At 44.9% G+C, this 21,318-nt stretch overlaps 1 protein-coding gene across 1 annotated transcript in view; it reads right to left on the bottom strand.

The window, feature by feature from the left end:
- Positions 1 to 21,318, bottom strand: part of LOC135907947 (streptococcal hemagglutinin-like) — a 47,301-nt gene that overhangs the window by 11,602 nt on the left and 14,381 nt on the right. Inside the window, exon 2 of the mRNA XM_065439762.1 lies at positions 19,960 to 21,007. Within this exon, the coding sequence (XP_065295834.1) occupies positions 19,990 to 21,007 (1,018 nt within the window). The 3' untranslated portion in view covers positions 19,960 to 19,989. The remainder of the gene's footprint in view (positions 1 to 19,959; positions 21,008 to 21,318) is intronic.

Below are 21,318 nucleotides of genomic sequence, written 5' to 3'. Positions count from 1 at the left end.
TATATTTCTAGCCCCGGTTTCAGTACAAGCATTGTATACGTGGCCCGCGCCGTTTGGAGAAGGCGTAATGAGCTCTGGAAGCGCTTACATGCCCTCTGAAGCTGTAGTCAAAGCTTCTTGTTCTGAAGAACATTTTAAGGAAATGAGAGCCAGTCTATGAGTGACGTCTACACAAAGTTTGAAATGTCTAAGGTCATTGACGTCACCCTCAACATCATCAGCCTATATTTTTTTTTATATCCACTGCTAGACGGAGGCCTGTCCCTGCGATTCCCAATTACCCTTGTGGTGTGCTAGCTGATTCCAAGTTGCGGCTACAAATTACCTAATTTCATGACCCCACGTAATTTTCAGCCGTCCTTGCCTGCGCTTGCTTTGGCGCCCATTCTGTAACTCTTACGGTCCAGCGGTTATCTATCCTACGCATCAAATGACCTGCCCAGCTCCATTTTTTTTCTTTGTGTCAGTTAGAATATCGGCTATACCCATTTGGCCTCTAATCCGCACAGCTTTCTTCTCAACTCTTATAACGTTACGCCCAACATTTTTCGTTACATCGCTCTTTGCGTGGTCATTAACTTGTTGTCGAGGTTTTTTTGTTAACGTCCAAGTCTCTGCCCCATATATTAACAACGGTAGAATTCAATGATTCTGCACTTCCCTTTTCAACAACAGTGGCAAGTTCCCTGTCACGATTTGGTAATACCTGCCGTGTGCACTCCAACCCATTTTATGCGAAGCATACTAGCCGCACAACCACGCTTTTCCTTGCTGCGCCGCGCGCGGCCGCGTAGCTACCATATGGCGTCATAACAGCTGCAAAGCGGACGCTTAAGCTTCGCCTTCAAGAGTGGAACGAGACAGCGTTCCCGTCGACCCGCCAAGGGGTGTAAGACAATGGGCTACGGCCCAGCGACTACGCGCCCCGCATCGGACGCGGTGAGCGTCGAGCAACGCTGCGTTCGGCGCGGCAACGCAAGGTGCGCCTGAGCAAGCGACGCATGCCTGAGCCTTGGAAACAGCTCGTTTCTAAGGCAACACCGCATTCACTAGAGGCGCTTTTGTACCGCTTTGAAGCATCGAACTCGTGGCTGAGTGGATGGGCGAAACGCCCACCAAACGCGCCCTTAGTGACGAAAAAAGATACGCGACCAAAAAAGAAATCAAAGAAATAAGGTACCGAGGTGTGGTCACAGATAAGAAAAGTGATATAGAAGACGCTTTCGTAGAGCACTTTCGGAAATTGTTTGTTGAAAGGAAAGAAGTAAACAAGGGATTTGTAAACGCTTTTCTTCCACTTATGCCGCAACTAGATGAAAATGCAAAATCAGTCCTAGAAGCCTCAATTACATTAAAGGAAATTGAAAAATCAATCGATGATTTGAACCCCGGAAAGTCGCCCGGTCCCGATGGACTGGGTTCAGCGTTTTATAAGAAATTTAAAACTCCTATAGCTAAGGCATTGCATGCGGTAATACAAGAGGCATATGACATAGAAGAGCTTCCCCTTTCCTTCCGTCAATCACATATCATTCTCATTCCGAAAACGGACGACCGACTTAAGCAATTATTGGTGGGTTCTTACCGGCCAATTACCCTCTCTAACGTAGATTACAAGATATTCATGAAGGTCTTGGCAAGAAGATTACAAGGTTTTATTAAAGATATAGTCGGACCACACCAGACGTGCGGAATTAAAGGTAGGAGCATAACGACAAACATTCATATAGCAAGAAATATTTTGGAGTGTTGTGATGTTTTTTCCAACCATGTGGCAATGCTCCAAATAGATCTGGAAAAAGCTTTTGACCTTGTTACGCACGAAATATTGTTTGCCATTATGGAATATGTAAATGTAGGGAAAATAATACTGGAAGGTGTAAAAATGTCGTACACTGGATGCTCTGCCTCAATTATAATTAACAAACAAGTCAGCAAAAGCATCCATGTCGTCTCTTCGGTGAAACAAGGGTGTCCTCTGTCGTCACTACTTTTTAGCATTTATTTAGAGCCATTTTGTTTAAAGATTATTCAAAATGAGGAAATAAGAGGCTTTCGTATTATGGCTTGTGAAGTCAAAATATTATCTTACGCCGACGACATAGCTGTTTTCTGTACCGATAGAGAAAGTGTAACAAATGTGATAAAAGATGCCACAGCTTTCTGTCAATACACAGGGAGCAGAATAAACTGGAATAAATGTCAGGGTTTCTGGCATGGTGAATGGGAAAGTGTGCCAGTCACGTACGCCAACATTCAGTGGACGACTACTCCAAGTAAATACCTAGGCGTACCACTACAACACTACAAGGATACACAAGAATACTGGAAAGAACAGACAGACAAGGCTCGAGAGAAAACACAAAAATGGGGACAACGAGACCTATCAATTTTTTCCCGTGCCACAGTGTGTAACATTTTTATTATTGCTCGAGTATGGTATGTTTTGCAAGCGTTGCACATGTCGCGCATGAGTATTCAACGACTGCACAGAGTGTTGGCTGTTTTTGTATGGAACTCATCGTGGGAAAGGGTGAGCCGCACAAATTTGTTCCTTCCAGTACGATCGGGAGGACTGGGTTTGATTCATTTGTTCGTGAGACAAATTGTCTCTAGGTTCGTATATTATCGCAATGAAAGAAATCCTTTTTTAAGAAGTGTTATGCAAGTGAGATTGGCGAACGCATTGCCAGATGTCATTGTGTCATCATGCGCCCATATGCAACGCAATGTCCGCGGATACATGCATGAAATTGTTGCGGCTGTGCAGTTTCTAAAAGTAAGATTTTCAATGGAATATCTCAGCGAGGTCAAGAGAAAACGCCTCTACAAAGATCTAATTGATGTGATGATGCCTGTTCCCTTGTATCGAAGGATGTACAATCCTGGGCCAGGCAGCAATGTGTTAAAAAGGGTTAAAAGTATGACTATCCGATCGTCAGTCAAAACTTTCTTTTTCATGCTCCATAGTGGCACACTTTCTACAATACCGTGGCTAAAGGAAAAAGGGTTGTTGGTACCATGGTCGGTTGACTGTGTAATATGCAAAAGGCCTGAAACAATCGAGCACATGTTTCTTGATTGTTGGGATGCCGTATTCTTATGGGACATCTTGCAAAGAACCCTGAAAAAGGAACTGCCGCTTACACCCTACGGCATTCGATTTCTTCCCGTCGAAAGCGATGGTGTGCCGTACGATATGCTAATGATTCTAGTAATGCACAGTGTTTGGAAAACCAGAATGTCAGTGCGTAATGCGGGCGTCAACGCGAGGTCAGCCCGGGACAACTTCAACGAAAGCATCGCATATTTACGAGATGTGTACAAACAGAAGGAAGAAAAGCCAGATTGGTGCGTTTATCTGGACGAACTCCTGACCGTAAAGCGTTTTTTTACCCACTTATGCTAGCCAGACACAAGCTAGCATTTTTAATGTGATGTTATGATGGTGTTTTTCACTGTATTGTGCCAAGTTGGCAATAAAGAAAAAAAAAACTCGTGGCTGAGTGGTAGTGTCTCCGTCTCGCACTCCAGAGACCCTGGTTCGATTCCCATGCAGTCCATCTTGCAAGTTTTTTTTATGCGAAGCATATTACGAGGGCTCAACCCAGCTCCTCAGGCGCGGCGGTGACCATGAAATCACGTGACACCGTGACGTCACGACAGAGGAGAAGTGGCTTTGGCTCAACTCTTGCAAGACGGGCTGGGTGGGAATCGAACCAGGGTCTCCGGAGTGTGGGACGGAGACGCTACCACTGAGCCACGAGTACAACGCTTCAAAGCGGTACAAAAGCGCCTCTAGTGAATGCGGTGTTGCCTTAGAAACGCGCTGTTTCTAAGGCGTGCGTCTCTTGCTCAGGCGCACATTTCGTTGCCGCGCCGAACGCTGCTTTGCTCGACGCTCACCGCGTCCAATGCGGGGCGCGTAGTCGCTGCCCTGTAGCCCATTGTCTTACACCCCTTGGCGGGTCGACGGGAACGCTGTCGCGTTCCACTCTTGAAGGCGAAGAAGTAATGCATGAGTTGTTTCTTCGTCTAGCCGAACCAAATATAGCCAAGCAACAGCAGTTCACCAGGCTAAACAGTGGTTCAACAACTAAAATAAAGGCTAGTATGCTTCGCATCCTGGGCTTAACCTTACCTAAGCCACAGCCATTTTTTATTCATGAAATGCCTGCTGGGATTTATCGCTCACGACCAGCGCCGCCGACACCGACGCTGACGACACCGGCTCTTCTGCGACACGAGCTCCTTAACGCTATCGCGTTAAAACTCGTGGCTCAGTGGTAACGTCTCCGTCTCACACACCGGAGACCCTGGTTCGATTCCCACCCAGCCCATCTTGCAAGTTGTTTTATGCGAAGCATACTAGCCGCACAACCACGCTCTTCCTTGCTGTGCCGCGCGCGGCCGCGTAGCTACCATATGACGTCATAACAGCTGCAAAAGCGGAGGCTCAACTCGTGCGCTCGCTTGCGGCCGCGTAGCTGCATAGCCGGGTCTCAGCTCGTGCGCTCGCCTGCATGAGTTGTTTCTTCGTCTAGCCGAACCAAACAACAGCAGTTCACCAGGCTAAACAGTGGTTCAACAACTAAAATAAAGGCTAGTATGCTTCGCATCCTTGGCTTAACGTTAGCTAAGCCACAGCCATTTTTGTTATTCATGAAGTGCCTGCTGGGATTTATTGCTCACGGCCAACGCCGCCGACACCGACGCCGACGACACCGGCTTTTCTGCGACACGAGCTCCTTAACGCTGTCGCGTGAAAATAAAGGCTAGTATGCTTCGCATCCTGGGCTTAACCTTAGCTAAGCCACAGCCATTTTTATTCTTCCATGCACTATCACTCTTATCTTAGACCCTGGCAAATTCATATCTGCTGTTTGTAGTGCTTTTTCTTGAACCAATTGCATATGTATTTTTTCTCTCCCACTCCTCCCTGAAACGCCACGCAGCCTTGCAAGTATTCGAAATAAATAAATAAATAAATAAATAAATAAATAAATAAATAAATATCGATTTCCTTCTCAAGATCAGAGTCTCCTTTAAGTAATTGACCTAGGTAAGTGCACTCCTGTATAGACTCTAGGGGTTGACTGGCGATCATGAATTCTTGTTACCTTGCCAGGCTATCAAACATTATATTTGTCTCCTGCGCATTATTCTCCAACCGAAGGTTGCTGATATATTAGCCATTAATCCTCACTCCTAAGCCTTCTCAGTCTAATAGCTTGAACAGTTCTATGCATGCAGTGAATATGACTGGTAAGATTGTGTCTCCTTGCCTGACGCCTTTCTTGATAGGTAACTTTGTATTTTTCTTGTGGGGAACAAAGGTAGCTGTGCAATCTTTGTAGATATTTCCCGAAATGTTCCTGTGTGTCTCTCGTACTGCTTGATTATGCAAGGCCTCTATGACGGCTGGTATCTGTCCAGACAAATGACGAAACCCAGCCTTCGAAGAGGAGTACACAAGAGGAGGGAACGGAAGAAACTGGTACATAAGGAGCCGATCAATGAGTTAGCGGTAAGAGGGAAAATAGAGGAATTCGCGATCAAGCTACAGAACAGGTGTTCGGCTTTAACTAAGAAAGAGGACCTTAGTGTTAAAGCAATGAACGACAATTTTATGGGCATCATAAAGGAGTGTGCAATGGAAGTCGGTGATAACTCCGTTAGAGAGGATACCATTAAGCTGTCGCAGGAGACGAAAGATCTGATCAAGAAACGCCGATGTATGAAAGCCTCTAACCCTACAGCTAGAATTGAAGCGGCAGAACTTTCCATGTTAATCAACAAACGTAAGACAGCAGACAGAAAGTATAACATGGATAAAATTGAACATACTCTCATGAATGGAGGAAGCCTAAAATCAGTGAAGAAGAAAATAGGAATAGGCAAGAATCAGATGTATGCGTTAAGGGACAAAGCCGGCAATATCATTACTAATATGGATGAGATAGGTTGAGTGGCTGAGGAGTTCTATAGAGATTTATACAGTACCAGTGGCACCCACGACAATAATGGCAGACAGAATAGTCTAGAGGAATTCGAAATCCCACAGGTAACGCTGGAAGAAGTAAAGAAAGCCTTGGGAGCTATGCAAAGGAGGAAGGCAGCTGGGGAGGATCAGGTAACAGCATATTTTTTGAAGGATGGTGGCAACATTGTTCTCGAAAGACTGGCCACCCTGTATACGCAATGCCTCATGACTTCGAGCGTACCGGAATCTTGGAAGAACGCTAACATAATCCTAATCCACAAGAAAGGGAACACCAAAGACTTGAAAAATTATAGACCGTTCAGCTTACTATCCGTTGCCTACAAAGTATTTACTAAGGTAATCACAAATTGAATCAGAACACCTCAAACTTCTTTCAACCAAAGGACCAGGAAGAACTCCGTAAAGGCTACTCAACAATAGACTATATTCACACTATCAATCAGGTGATAGAGAAATGTGCTAAATATAACCAACCCTTATATATAGCTTTCAGCGATTGCGAAAAAGCGTTTGATTCAGTCGAAACCCCAGCAGTCATGGAGGCATTACGGAATCAGGGTGTAGACGAGCCGTATATATAAATACTGAAAGATATCTGTAGCGGCTCCACAGCCACCATAGTCCTCCATAAAGGAAGCAACAAAATCCTAATAAAGAAAGGCGCCAAGCATGCAGATACGATCTCTCCAATGCTATTCACAGCGTGTTTACAGGAGGTATTCAGAGACCTGGATTGGGAAGAATTGGGAGTAAAAGTTAAGGGAGGATACCTTAGTAACTTGCGATTCGTTGATGATATTGCCTTGCTTAGTAACTCAGGGGACCAATTGCAATGCATGCTCACTGACCTGGAGAGGCAAGGCAGAAGAGTGGGTCTAAAAATTAATCTGCAGAAAACTAAAGTAATGTTCAACAGTCTCGGAAGAGAACAGCAATTTACAATAGGTAGCGAGGCACTGGAAGTGGTAAGGGAATACATCTACTTAGGGCAGGTAGTGACCGCGGATTCGGATCATGACTGAAATAATCAGAAGAATAAGAATGAACTGGGGTACAATTGGCAGGCATTCTTAGATCATGAACAGCAGGTTGCCATTATCCCTCAAGAGAAAAGTGTATAACAGCTGTGTCTTACCAGTACTCACGTACAGGGCAGAAACCTGGAGGCTTACAAGAAGGGTTCTACTTAAATTGAGGACGACACAACGAGGTATGGAAAGAAGAATGATAGGTGTAACGTTAAGGGATAAGAAAAGAACAGATTGGGTGAGGGGGAAAAACGCGAGTTAATGACATCTTAGTTGAAATCAAGAAAAAGAAATGGGCATGGGCAGGGCATGTAATGAGGAGGGAAGATAACCGGCGGTCACTGAGGGTTACGGACTGGATTCCAAGGGAAGGGAAGCGTAGCAGGGGTGGCAGAAAGTTAGGTGGGCGGATAATATTAAGAAGTTTGCAGGGACAACATGGCCACAATTAGAACATGACAGGGGTAGTTGAAGAAGTATTGGAGAGGCCTTTGCCCTGCTGTGGGCGTAACCAGGCTGACTATGATGATGATGATGATGATGATGATGATGATGATGATGTTTCGCACAAAGCACAATTTCAGCACCATGAAATTATTCATAGGGTGCACTAAGGGTGTTATGCTAATGACTACGCTCAGAAGAGCTATGAATTGGGCTAGGTGGCGTGTATTCATTTTCTTTGAGCTCAGTGCTATAAGACGCAATGGAGACAAAACGAAACACAGAATATGAAGCAAACACGACATTAGACATGGGCGTGTTCGCTTCACCGCCTGTGTTTCATTTCGTCCCTATTGCGTGTTACAGTACTTAGCGCAAGAAAAATGAATGAATACACACATTTCCTAAATTTTGAGGGAAAGCAAAGGTGCAATAAGAGCGTTTTGACATTCATTCCAATTTTCAGGGTGTTATTTTATCGTGTGTAAATGTTTCATATGCGTAGCTTATTTGCAACCTTGGTAAAAAATTTAATAATTCACACGTGTATGTCATAATACTGCTATTCGCGATAGTTTCCAAAGTACTCGGACACTGCACAGGACGCAATTTCAAATTCGGTGAAATTAGTTGAAGTGTTGAGTGCAATGCTTGATGAATCCTTACTGTTCTATTTTAAATAGAAGCCTTAGAAATAATTACCGCAGCCTCACTTTTCTCGCTACTTACAAGGGTCATACCAGACGGGCAGTTGGTTTCTCCGACGTCCTCGGTAAACCACACTGGGCAACTTCTTTGTACTTCGTGAAAATAAGGCACAAATTATGGTTAAATTATACGGAAAGTTCGAGATATGTGGGTTATTTGGGGCGCTTTCAATGAATTGCGTAAGCCAGGGTACCGGAGCCTTATGTGTGTGCTTTAAGGGCGATGCGAAATCGAGCCCTCTGCTATTACATAAATACACTTTGCTAAGTTTAAACTGAGCAAAAATATACGGTCTGCTATGCAAAATCCATTTACAGAGTAAAACACGTTTGGATCAACTGCAGCTTACGCAAAATAGTCAGAAAAGAAGTGCCGCCAAATGTCACACTGCCGTTCTTAACTACGTCTGCCAATCCGTGGAAACAACTATGCGTTACACAATATATATATTTACCAGGAATGGGGGGGGGGGGGGCATTCGAAATGTATCCTACTAATTTATTTATTGATTTCAGCAATAATGCTGGCCGGGAAAGGCTGCGAGCAACGTTGGAAATACAAGATGCACCAATGCATAGTACAGACAATATGTATTTTGCATACCGTCAATTATGCTTGAAACTATACATGGACTGGTTTCGTGCAGAGCAGAGCAACGCAGGGTTTATGTCACATAGGGAAATGTACAGGGTGAAACGTACCCATACAAGGCAATAAAATAAATCTTCACACCTTGACAAAGACAGAGAGCCTCCAGTGCTGTAGCGAAAGCAGCCTAAGACAAGCGCTCCACGACGTCGGCTCGAAGCCTGTTCCATTCTCGGACCGTTCGTAAAAAAGAAGGATATTTTAAAGATATCGGTTTGACAATAAACGTCTCGCAGTTTTTTGGAGTGGTGAGAGCGTCTAGTTCGATTGGTGACAGACTAAACGATATCTCCCTATTTATTCGTATTTTACTGTGATGCAGCAGATACAGATGCTGTAAGCGACCAGCACGACGCCCGGACAGTAATTAATGCAGCTCAGCCTTTTTCACGAAGGCGCTCACCGACGCGCACCACCTGTAGCTACTGTAAATAAAGCTGACCGATTCTCTTCGGGTACTGTCTAGCTGGACAGTATTTCCTTTCGTGTGCGGGTCGCACAGTATGGACGCATATTCCATGATTGGTCGCAGGAATGGTTTATCCGCCATCAGTTTATTATCTTGTGGGTGCCTGTCGTCTTAAGTACCCAAGTTTTCTTACAACATGCGACGTTCCCTAAAGTTTCAATGTTGCTGGCTTATGTGCTAGTGTTCTTGATTTTGCTCGAACCCTAGTATTTTCCCGTAGTTTCACGCATTATACGACGTGCGACCGGCTTCCTGAGTTAACTGAACTACGAACCTTGTTCCTGTTTCGCCAAAGTAAGGCCATGGGTGATGTGCAAGCAAAGTAAGTGGGTATATTGCGACTTTTGCAATAAATTCATTGAGTGCACGCTCTGTAGCGTTATGAGTGTCGTTTGTGAGCGGCGCAAAATTTATCCTCCGGCCCTGACATAGCTACAAGTGCCACCATGATCAAATTTAGCAAACATGCCGGAAAAACTACGACGAATTCGCGTGACAAGCTATATTCTTGTGGAATAAAGACAAGCTTTCTACAAAAATCCTCAAACATGTCCTCGAAGGTTATGCGAACATCTTGCGCTGTTTCCCGGAGTTCTGACGGAACTCGCTACACAACTTTTGCATTTGGAGAAAATGAGGGGCACGTTATGGGTCACGTGTACGCCGAATTCATAGTGTTTCAGCTGATTACGTTCTTTGCGAAAAATTGCGTAATCACGTGCTCAAGAGCACATATGATTGTCTTTTGCGAACAACGTACCATTTTGCAAAGCAGTCGTCGGATAATTACAAATGCCAGTAAAACAGGATTAAGAGGCAAAATAGATCAATATAGAAAATCCCTACACGAAGTTAAATGCGCGTGGATTAAAATACAGCTATGGGGAAAAATGCTGGAAAACGTTTCCAAATGTCATGCTGCCATAATTAGCAATGGTCCTTGATTTCCGCATTGGTTTATCGTTAAAGATCGAATGCATTGTGTTATAAAAGAGGTAAAGGCTAAGCTTAGCTACCTTCAAGTGCTTCTAGTGCAGCATGACGGCGCAAACAGCGAAAAATACATCTACATCCTGGAAGTCACACTGACGCAGAACATCTGTGGTTCCAGAACGAATTAAAAATGGGAGCTGTAGCTTTCCTGACAATAACTTTAGCTATTACAGATAATTTAAGGAAGATGGAGCTTTAAATAATTAACAAGTTCAAATAATTTAGTGTTTCTCTTTAGTGTTTCAAACAGGCTATTTTATTTACCATCAACACATTTTTGAAAGCGCTTGTGGCATATAGCGCAGGTCTACTTATTGACTTGGGTTACTCGAAGAGGCAGACATTAATTAAATTAGACTTCAAAATGAATGATTGTCTAAATAACAAAATCTCGCTACCCAACTTTTTAGACAGTTACTTGAGAAGACATATTCCAATACACAAATTGAACCCGTGATTTCGCGAGGTACATCCGCTTGGTATGAATTTGGAAAATAGCACCAGATTTGATGTCAGCGCAGTAAAACTTGCTGTAAAAATGTACTGTTGTACTTACTATTTTTTCGCAAAGGCGCATTTTTATGCACTGAAGGTCAGAAGTTACTGGAACACCAATACATTTTGCCGAAAACTTTGAGAATGCATATCTCAAAAGTAGCGTCATTCACAGATTGATTTCCACACAGTTTGCGAATTGCAGCATGAGCCACAATGTAGCAACCTTAGCGATACTGAGCTAATTAGTTAAATATTGGTTTCGATTTCTAGTGCTAATAGCGTCTACTTCGGAGAGCAGTCCAGCTAATGTTGCAGAACTGTACCACTTGCCACGGGAGATATAAAAACATTATTGAAAAGCGCGCTGTAGAAGACAACGCACGTGCGATCTATTCTCTCTTTCCAGTTCACTTGCTTCCGTGGAACAATGGACAGCCATGCACGGCTTATATGTTGTTTATTTACAAAATGCTCCGAAGAAGAAGTCGAAGCAGGGGGAGCAGTATACAGCAGATTATTTACACCGAACAGGATAAAGAACTATGTAACACGTTTTTAATACAAATTCTTTGGTCGAAAGGTGAACGTTTACGGAAGTGTTAAACAATTTGGTTATAATACAGCTATAATTATTACACGAAATAGCAACATTATTTGTAGAAATGGTGTGCAGGGCACGGGCGCTGGAGATATGCTTCATTTAGTTTATTACACTAAGCTATGGTTTGTGGAAAAAAAGCAATACCGAAAAGTGTCAGTCCTTGCGAAGATTGGCGTTCGAGAATGAGGGTAGTGGTTTCGAGTGGGTCTGCTTATCAAGGGCAATACGTATATTGCGTTGTCTAAGGCTAGGCTATGACTAATCAAGTATGAAAGAAACGCTACTCGACTTCTCTTTCATCGAATTTTTAATAGTTCAATGCCGTTTGCGGTTAGTAATGCAGTGGGGGAGTCAGTAGCCTTAACTTTACTGTAAATAAATCGTACTGCATTTCCTTGAATTCTTTCTAGGTTCTCAACGTTAATCTGTATGTGAGGGCCCCAAACAATGGAAGTGTACTTAAGTTTTGGCCTCATTAAGGAAAAGTAAGAGAGCAGTTTAACACTAGGCGGGCAGGGTTGAGTTTGTGGCGTAGACGGCATAGTTTACAGAAAGCGGCAGAGCAGATGGTATTTGTGTGCAAGTTCCATGATAAGTCACTTGTTGATGTTATACCTAAATATTTATAGCAGGCTATTTTAAGTAAAGGTGCAGCAGCCAAATTCTAGGTGTAGTTAGTCTAACGGTACTTTTTTGGGCGTTATGCATGGGGAGATAGACACACTTAGTTGCATTAAGAAGCATTTCCCATTGCTCACACCATTCTAACACATTGCCTAAGTAAGAATTAAGGTCACATTGGTAACTAATGCAGGCAACTTCTCTAAACAAAACGAAATCGTCAGCATATAGACGAATTTTAACGGGGGTGTTAGCCAAATTGACAATCTCCTTTATATATAGCAAAATATATAAAATGAAGTGTCGCCAGCTACTGCTTCCTGAAGTTCCGCTTGGCCTATTAAACATACTAAGGAGCTACAACCTAAACCTATTCCAAACTGTTTCTATTCAGTTTATGCCATTAGCCCTACACGATTGTTCAGAAGTTTCAGGTCTCTGCCCACTTCGCCTGTCTGACGCGCGACGTTACGAAAATTACGAAAATTCCCCATCTGGTATAACGTGCACACACTAATTATGCAGGATTAGGCGCATAAAAGAAAGAAAAAGAGACGATGTTTCCCACTCTGCACTTTGTTGAAAATTCGCCCTTTACTTTTGCTCAGCTTTCTTTCGGGCGGTGCCCGTTCGCCTGTCTATTAGGCGACGTCACCAAACCACGAAGACTCACCATGTTAAAGTGACCTGTATGCACTGAAGATGCATTGATATGCCGACCAAACCGATTTTTTTAGGATAGCCGGAGACGGCCCCGTTCCAAAGGAATAAAAAGTGGCTGCCCGCCGGTCACTCTGACACTGGCTGCTTGAAAGTTTCAGTGAGAATGAATTTCTTTTCATATAACACAGATGTTTGCGTGCCAACCTTTTGGGAACTTATGTGACATCGCGCTGTCAACCATTTTTCGCTGAGGATCCATCTTAAAGGGCGGCATTTGTAACGCTCCATTGGAAACCCGCCACGAATTTCGACCAGCCACCACAAGTGAAATCGGACCAATCGCAGATGCGGGTACCAGCCCCCCCCCCTCCCCCTCGGTTATCTCCTTTCGCCACGCTAGCTGGGCCCCATCGAAGCCCTCTCCACATTTGTGGGTTTCTCGTCTCTTGTATGCCCATTAGTTAAGAAAATATTGTCAAGGTGGGCAATGCTAGTCACTTTCAAACAAAACAGAAAGGAACTCCTATAAGCGATAACAGCCTTTGGTTGGGTCTTTCAAACGACGCTGCAGATCACCGCCCTTTACTGCGTCAGCGGTTACGTAAATTTATCTCCACGAGATTGAATTGAAATCAGAACAGAATTTTAGAACGACAGAAAGCTGAGCTAGTTGGTAAGGATTCATTATGGAAAAAAAGAGGTGAGGCGTGCAGACAGGACACAAGAGAAGAGAAGTGGACAACACGAACGCCGACTATCAAGTGAAGGGAGCACTGAGGCGAAAAAGAAACAACTCACAAAAAAAAAGAAACAAAACATCTACTTGCAACTTTTTAAAGCCTGTGCGACACTGAACGAATATACGGAATAGCCACTACTCTTTTTTTGCTATTACTGCCTTCCGTAATCACGTCCGTCCCCCTCGAAACCGACTTCTTTAGGCACTCAGCCACAGTGACCACTGCTACACTAGGATAACCTGCTTCTAATAGGCGCTGGACCTGCGCATTAAAAAATTGGAGGACGCTTAAGCATCGCCTTCAAGAGTGGAACGCGACAGCGTTCCCGTCGACCTACCAAGGGGTGTAAGACAATGGGCTACGGCGCAGCGACTACGCACCCCGCATCGGACGCGGTGAGCGTCGAGCAACGCAGCGTTCGGCGCGGCAACGAAATGTGCGCCTGAGCAAGCGACGCACGCCTGAGCCTTAAAAACAGCTCGTTTCTAAGGCAACACCGCATTCACTAGAGGCGCTTTTGTACAGCTTTGAAGCATCGAACTCGTGGCTGAGTGATCGGACTCCCGGCCGCCGAAGCGAACGGTTGTGCGATGACGAGCTCCGTAGGGGCGGCTACAGCGGCTATTGCCAGCCGCGGCAACAGGAACTTTTCATCTGAAGAAGGCTACGAGTTGATTTTGCCGAATTTGCCAAAAGGTCGTTTTGTTGTTGATACAGTTTTTCTTCACGGAGATGTTCAAGCGCGGCCTTACCGAGTCGAAGATTTTCGCGACGCGTTGCCTGGTATGTCGCTGCTTCCTGAAGTGATCGCCTTAGGGGCGTATCGGATGAGCCATGTGTGGGCCGTAACTTTCAGTAATGCCGAAGCCGTGAAGAAGTTACTCGCCGCGAGTGAATTGAAGGTCAAGGGCCGGCGCTGCGTCGTCATTGATCCTGGAAACCAAGATGTAAGGATGAAAGTGCACTGGCTGTTGCACAACGTTCCAGATGATGACATGCGGGTGGCCTTCCTTCCTTATGGAAAAGTGACAGAAATTAGCAGAGAGCGGTGGCGAATACACGGAATCACTGACAAGGGGTCCACAACCAGGTTGGTGTCCATGCGTCTCAAAGCAGGCGCTAAGCTGGAAGATCTACCACACCAGCTGAACGTCGCAGGTGAACAAGCTTTGGTGGTCGTATCAGGCCATCCGCCGATGTGCCTGCGCTGTCATGCAACGGGGCACATTCGCCGCGACTGCCGGGTTCCAAAATGCAGTGCCTGCCGTAGATTCGGACATGAAGAAGGTCAACGCCCTAAGACGTACGCCAGCGTCGCTGGGCCTACGAGTGGCGAGGATTCCTCCGAACTTCTCATGGATGAAAACGACGCTGAAGAAGCTTCGAAGCCGTCAAAGGACACCACAGTCCGCAAAATGGTAACGCTGGCAGCCAACAAACACTTTTTGGAGGAAAGGCGTCAACCATCAGAGCGCTAACGGGATACCAAAGACCAGGCCGTGGAAAAAGCCACCACATCGAAGGACGCCTGTCAACCTATCAGCGAGGATACAAAAGTGGAAGAAACCCAAGGGATTTGCATGGACGTCGTCGAAAGCCTCACTGGACGTCGAGGAAGCAGACAAAGGAGAAGAGACAGAACCACCGCCGAAGGGACTCGGCATAAGACGGTCTTCAGTGAAGCAGAGGCCGAATTTTTCCGCTGAGTGGCGGCCGGCGGAAAAATCTCCGTCTTAACGGCGACTCTCCGCGAGCGCAACCTTTTGGGGTCTTCGGGAAGACGTGGGGACTCTGAGTGAACTCATTTGCAAGTGTCGTGAAGCCTTCCGGTTAGAAGATGCCTATAGCGCACATTGTGCTGCACACGTGATGTGTCTACAAGGTTCATCTTCGCTGTAAGTGTTATACTATGCTAACAAATTTTTCAGATTGTAAAGGGGTACTGTAATGCGATCATTTTGCAGAATATATAAAAAGAAATGGCGTTAAAATCAGGCACAGCACTACGCATAGCGACGATAAATGTCAGAGGTCTGGCGTCTAGGAGGCGTCAGTACCAGCTTAGTTGCCTGCTGTTAGGAAATGCGCTGGATATCGTAGCAGTTCAAGAGACAAAAGTAGAAACGCAGGAACAAAGTGATCGCATGGTATCACCTTTTCGAAATCGGTACAATGTTGCCATAAGTCATGCAGTAGGCTTGTCAGCAGGTTGTGCTCTATTTCTTCGAAATTCTATTGAGATTGTTGAGGAATTTTTGAGTGTCAGTCAATGTGGTCGTTATGTCGTTTGTGATTTCACCTTCGCAATGAAAAATTGGAGGGTGATTAACGTGTACGCACCAAACAAGGAACGTGACCGGCGAGTGTTCTGTGAGGAAACGGAAAAACACCTGCTATTCGATAAGCTGGTCATATTACTGGGTGATTTCAACTGTGTTTGTGAACCAGAAGATAGAGTGAACAAACGACCTATTCGAGATAAAAGTGCAATATTTTTAAGCGCAATAGTGGGTGAACACAATTTAGATGACGTGGGGTCTTTGTTTTCATGTAACTTCCCCCAGTTCACTCATTTTCAAGGAAATAGCCACGCTAGACTAGATAGAGCTTATATATCGACAGCTCTTGCACCTTTGTGCAGTAATTACACAGTCAATCATGTTTCTTTTAGCGACCACAGCTTAGTGTCTTTCTCGCTTGGAGCAGAAAAAAGAAAAAGTACATTTAATTGGCAGCTCTGGAAACTTAATGATAATCTATTGGATGACAAAACTTTCGTAGATTACGCAATGGAAAACCTTAATGACTTACTTGAAGATCACCAGAACATAATTGGCAGATGGGAGCGTTTCAAAGAAAAAATAAAGATTAAGGCGATAGAACGGGCTTCTGCACTTAAGCACAGTAAAATAAAACACGAAAAAGAACTGCAAGCCCAGTTAGACTTCTTGATCAGCCAAGAAAGTGTTACCCCCGGCCTGCGCAGTAAAGAAATTCGAGACGTCAAGTGACAACTTGAGCTTATCGATGTCGAAAATTATAGAGGAGCAGTGATACGGGCTCGTGCAGAGCATTTGTGGATGGGCAAAACGCCCACCAAACGCGTCCTTAGTGACGAAAAAAGAAATCAAAGAAATAAGGTACCGAAGTGTAGTCACAGATAAGAAAAGTGATATAGAAGACGCTTTGGTAGAGCACTTTCGGAAATTGTTTGGTGAAAGGAAAGAAGTAAACAAGGGATTTGTTAACGCCTTTCTTCCACTTATGCCGCAACTAGATGAAAATGCAAAATCAGTCCTAGAAGCCTCAATTACATTAAAGGAAATTGAAAAATCAATCGACGATTTGAACCCCGGAAAGTCGCCCGGTCCCGATGGACTGGGTTCAGCGTTTTATAAGAAATTTAAAACTCCTATAGCTAAGGCATTGCACGCGGTAATACAAGGGGCATATGACGTAGAAGAGCTTCCCCTTTCCTTCCGTCAATCACATATCATTCTCATTCCTAAAACGGACGACCAACTTAAGCAATTATTGGTAGGTTCTTACCGGCCAATTACCCTCTCTAACGTAGATTACAAGATATTCATGAAGGTCTTGGCAAGAAGATTACAAGGTTTTATTAAAGATATAGTCGGACTACAACAGACGTGCGGAATTAAAGGTAGGAGCATAACGACGAACATTCAGATGGCAAGAAATATTTTAGAGTGTTGTGATGTTTTTTCCAACCACGTGGCAATGCTCCAAATAGATCTGGAAAAAGCTTTTGACCTTGTTACGCACGAAATACTGTTTGCCATTAGGGAATATGTAAATGTAGGGAAAATAATACTGGAAGGTGTAAAAATGCCGTACACTGGATGCTCTGCCTCAATTATAATTAACAAACAAGTCAGCAAAAGCATCCATGTCGTCTTTTCGGTGAAACAAGGGTGTCCTCTGTCGTCACTACTTTTTAGCATTTATTTAGAGCCATTTTGTTTAAAGATTATTCAAAATGAGGAAATAAGAGGCTTTCGTATTATGGCTTGTGAAGTCAAAATATTATCTTACGCCGACGACATAGCTGTTTTCTATATCGATAGAGAAAGTGTAACAAATGCGATAAAAGACGCCACAGCTTTCTGTCAATACACAGGGAGCAGAATAAACTGGAATAAATGTCAGGGTTTCTGGCATGGTGAATGGGAAAGTGTGCCAGTCACGTACGCCAACATTCAGAGGGCGACTACTCCAAGTAAATACCTAGGCGTACCACTACAACACTACAAGGATACACAAGAATACTGGAAAGAACAGACAGACAAGGCTCGAGAGAAAACACAAAAATGGGGAGGACGAGACCTATCAATTTTTTCCCGTGCCACAGTGTGTAACATTTTTATTATTGCTCGAGTATGGTATGTTTTGCAAGCGTTGCACATGTCGCGCATGAGTATTCAACGACTGCATAGAGTGTTGGCTGTTTTTGTATGGAACTCATCATGGGAAAGGATGAGCCGCACAAATTTGTTCCTTCCAGTGCGATCGGGAGGACTGGGTTTGATTCATTTGTTCGTGAGACAAATTGTCTCTAGGTTCGTATAATATCGCAATCAAAGAAATCCTTTTTTAAAAAGTGTTATGCAAGTGAGAGTGGCGAAGGCATTGCCAGATGTCATTGTGTCATCATGCGCCCATATGCAACGCAATGTCCGCGGATACATGCATGAAATTGTTGCGGCTGTCCAGTTTCTAAAAGTAAGATTTTCAATGGAATATCTCAGCGAGGTCAAGAGAAAACGCCTCTACAAAGACCTAATTAATGTGATGATGCCTGTTCCCTTGTATCGAAGGATGTACAATCGTGGGCTAGGCAGCAATGTGTTAAAAAGGGTTAAAAGTATGACTATCCGATCGTCAGTCAAAACTTTCCTTTTCATGCTCCATAGTGGCACACTTTCTACAATACCGTGGCTAAAGGAAAAAGGGTTGTTGGTACCATGGTCGGTAGACTGTGTAATATGCAAAAGGCCTGAAACAATCGAGCACATGTTTCTCGATTGTTGGGATGCCGTATTCTTATGGGACATCTTGCAAAGAACCCTGAAAAAGGAACTGCCGCTTACACCCTACGGCATTCGATTTCTTCCCGTCGAAAGCGAAGGTGTGCCGTACGATATGCTAATGATTCTAGTAATGCACAGTGTTTGGAAAACCAGAATGTCAGTGCGTAATGCGGACGTCAACGCGAGGTCAGCCCGGGACAACTTCAACGAAAGCATCGCATATTTACGAGATGTGTACAAACAGAAGCAAGAAAAGCCAGATTGGTGTGTTTATCTGGACGAACTCCTGACCGTAAAGCGTTTTTTACCCACTTATGCTAGCATTTTTAATGTGATGTTATGATGGTGTTTTTCACTGTATTGTGCTAAGTTGGCAATAAAGAAAAAAAAAACTCCTGGCTGAGTGGTAGCGTCTCCGTCTCACACTCCGGAGACCCTGGTTCGATTCCCACCCAGCCCATCTTGCAAGTTGTTTTTTATTCATGAAGTGCCTGCTGGGATTTATCGCTCACGGCCAACGCCGCCGACGCCAACACCGACGACACCGGCTTTTCTGCGACACGAGCTCGTTAACGCTGACGCGTTAAAACTGACGCTCATTTTGTGCATGCACGATCTGGTGAGAGAAGACTTAAGGCACGACATGGCGATTCCGTTTTTTACTACTTCGGAATGCTTGGATTGAAAGTTGAGCAACGGCTTCGAAGATCTTGGGGAGTACTGCCAACAAACATAATTTTGTTCGAAGACCAAGAAAATGTCAAGAAACTGAATTACGCGTCGCTGAGGAAATTCATTGGTAAACTTTAATCCTCCTCCATAAAGCTCGCCTACTGAGGTAGCAGCGGAATCGAATTTTTCCCTATTGCAAAATATCAGGTAATCATTAATGTAACGAAATATCTTGATAACGCTATCACCTAAGGCTTTCTCTAAGCCTCACCTCTTTTTTGCATAAAGAACAGAATTGTTTACCGTAATACCTCACTTAGCTGTACTGTGACACTGTCTGCTCTTCATCTCGTACATAGAGATATATTTTTTAATTTACAATATTTATTCTTCAAGACGGCCTATGGGAAGCATACATAACATGCCGGACATTACTATTGCCTAAATTTGAATCGAGCAGTTCGCTAACCCAAAAGTCTCACTAATTTATTTTTATTCGGAACTTTCAAAACAAACAGCGGCTTCGCGGAAGCTATCCCTGCCAGTAACGCTCACATCACGTGCATTTACCTCAAATTCGTAGACAACAGCGTCAGTCCCGAGGTATGCATACCTAGGAAGTGCTACCAAATTGCCATTTCGCTTATCCGCTTCACATTTGGCGGCATGGTGAGGACATAAGTAACTTCCTGCACAACAAAATTTCTTGACAATACGGGCAATTCGTGCTAGGTGGACCACCATAGAGGGGTATACGCGAACTACATCTGTCTAAACTTAACACAGGACTAGATGAATAGAAGTACGAAATAAAATTACCTTAGGCCATCCAGGTATGGTGAGCCATATTCATGGCGCTCGTCGCACTTTTTGAAGCATGTTAAAATTGTCGTCGTCATACTCGTTCAAATGCCTGTCATCTGATTTTTCTGTGGCTTTTTCTGTGGACGGCTCAGCATCTGTCTCAGAAGCCGAAGTGGCTTCAGCTGATGTCGAAGACTCAGCTTCCGTCTCACCAGCCGAAGCGCTTTCCGCTGACGTCGAAGGCTCCACTTCCTTCCTGCTGGCCTCAGTGATACCTTCGGAGCTGGCCACTTCAGTGGTCACTTCAGCCGATGGAGATGACTCGACGACTACATTCGTGGCAGTTTCGATGGTTTCTGGCGATTGCGGGCCTTCATTCTCTTTTTCACTTGCTTTAGTATCGCTGGTCTCGCCAGCACTTTCCGTGACATTCCCTTGCGCATCACCTTGGCTACCAGTGGAATTGTCTATGTCGACATGGGGTTCCACAGTTGCTGGTCTAACATATGGTGCCTCCGTCTCTACGGGCAGCATATCATACGGAGGCGTTTCGTAGTCACCCGGGCGCTCCGGCACCGTCGCTGGATACTCTGCGAGGGTCTCCTCCCCCGCGGGATACTCCTCCGGGAAGGCCGGCACCGTCCTCGGGAAGAGCGCAGGGGTGCCGCCTCTTCGAGGCCTAGTGGTGATGAAGAAGAAAGGCGGCGTCCTGAGCGTAACTGCTTTGGGTGTTTTCCGTCGGGCGAAGTGCACTTCAACACTCAAGTCCTCGAGACCCCGTGTTCGTTCGTGCAGTTGCAGGGAAGGTTCCTTCCTGGCCAGGTACCTCTCTTCGCCGAAGCTGTCCTGGCTCGCCGCGGTGCGGTTGAGCAGCGTGGCGACGAGAGCGCAGGACGACGCCAGGCAGAAAATGGCCAGTGCCATCACCCAGTAGCCGGCCGTCTTCCTGTCCAACCCAGGTGGAAGCTCAATGATTGGCGCTGACGTCTTCACTTCCGTGTCCATGGTCTGCGACCTTCGGCTGGACGAGCTGCGGACGCTGCTGCTTCGGCGCGGGCTGAGCCTGCCATCGGGAATGAATTGAAGCAGATGGCACTAGTGTAGTTGACCAATTTGTTGCACTTCACAATCTAGCGAATCACCGAGTCTGCGAAATCCAAAGAAGATAGTTCGCTAGAAGATGGGAGGTCTGACGTGATCAACGTTGGTCGCAGAAGAAATGTCAACTGGAGCTAACGTTCTGACAAGAGGGAGTTGTCTCCGTCAGTGCCGCACGTGCTTGGCAGCTGCTGCTCCGACGAAGACAAGCCCCTTGTTGAACCATTGGCTACAGCGACATTTCTTGTTCCACAACTGTTGCGATAATCTAGCCTA

This window comes from Dermacentor albipictus, chromosome 1, assembly GCF_038994185.2.
Source record: "Dermacentor albipictus isolate Rhodes 1998 colony chromosome 1, USDA_Dalb.pri_finalv2, whole genome shotgun sequence".
NCBI classification, from domain to species: domain Eukaryota; kingdom Metazoa; phylum Arthropoda; class Arachnida; order Ixodida; family Ixodidae; genus Dermacentor; species Dermacentor albipictus.
This window is presented reverse-complemented; position numbering and strand designations above follow the sequence as displayed.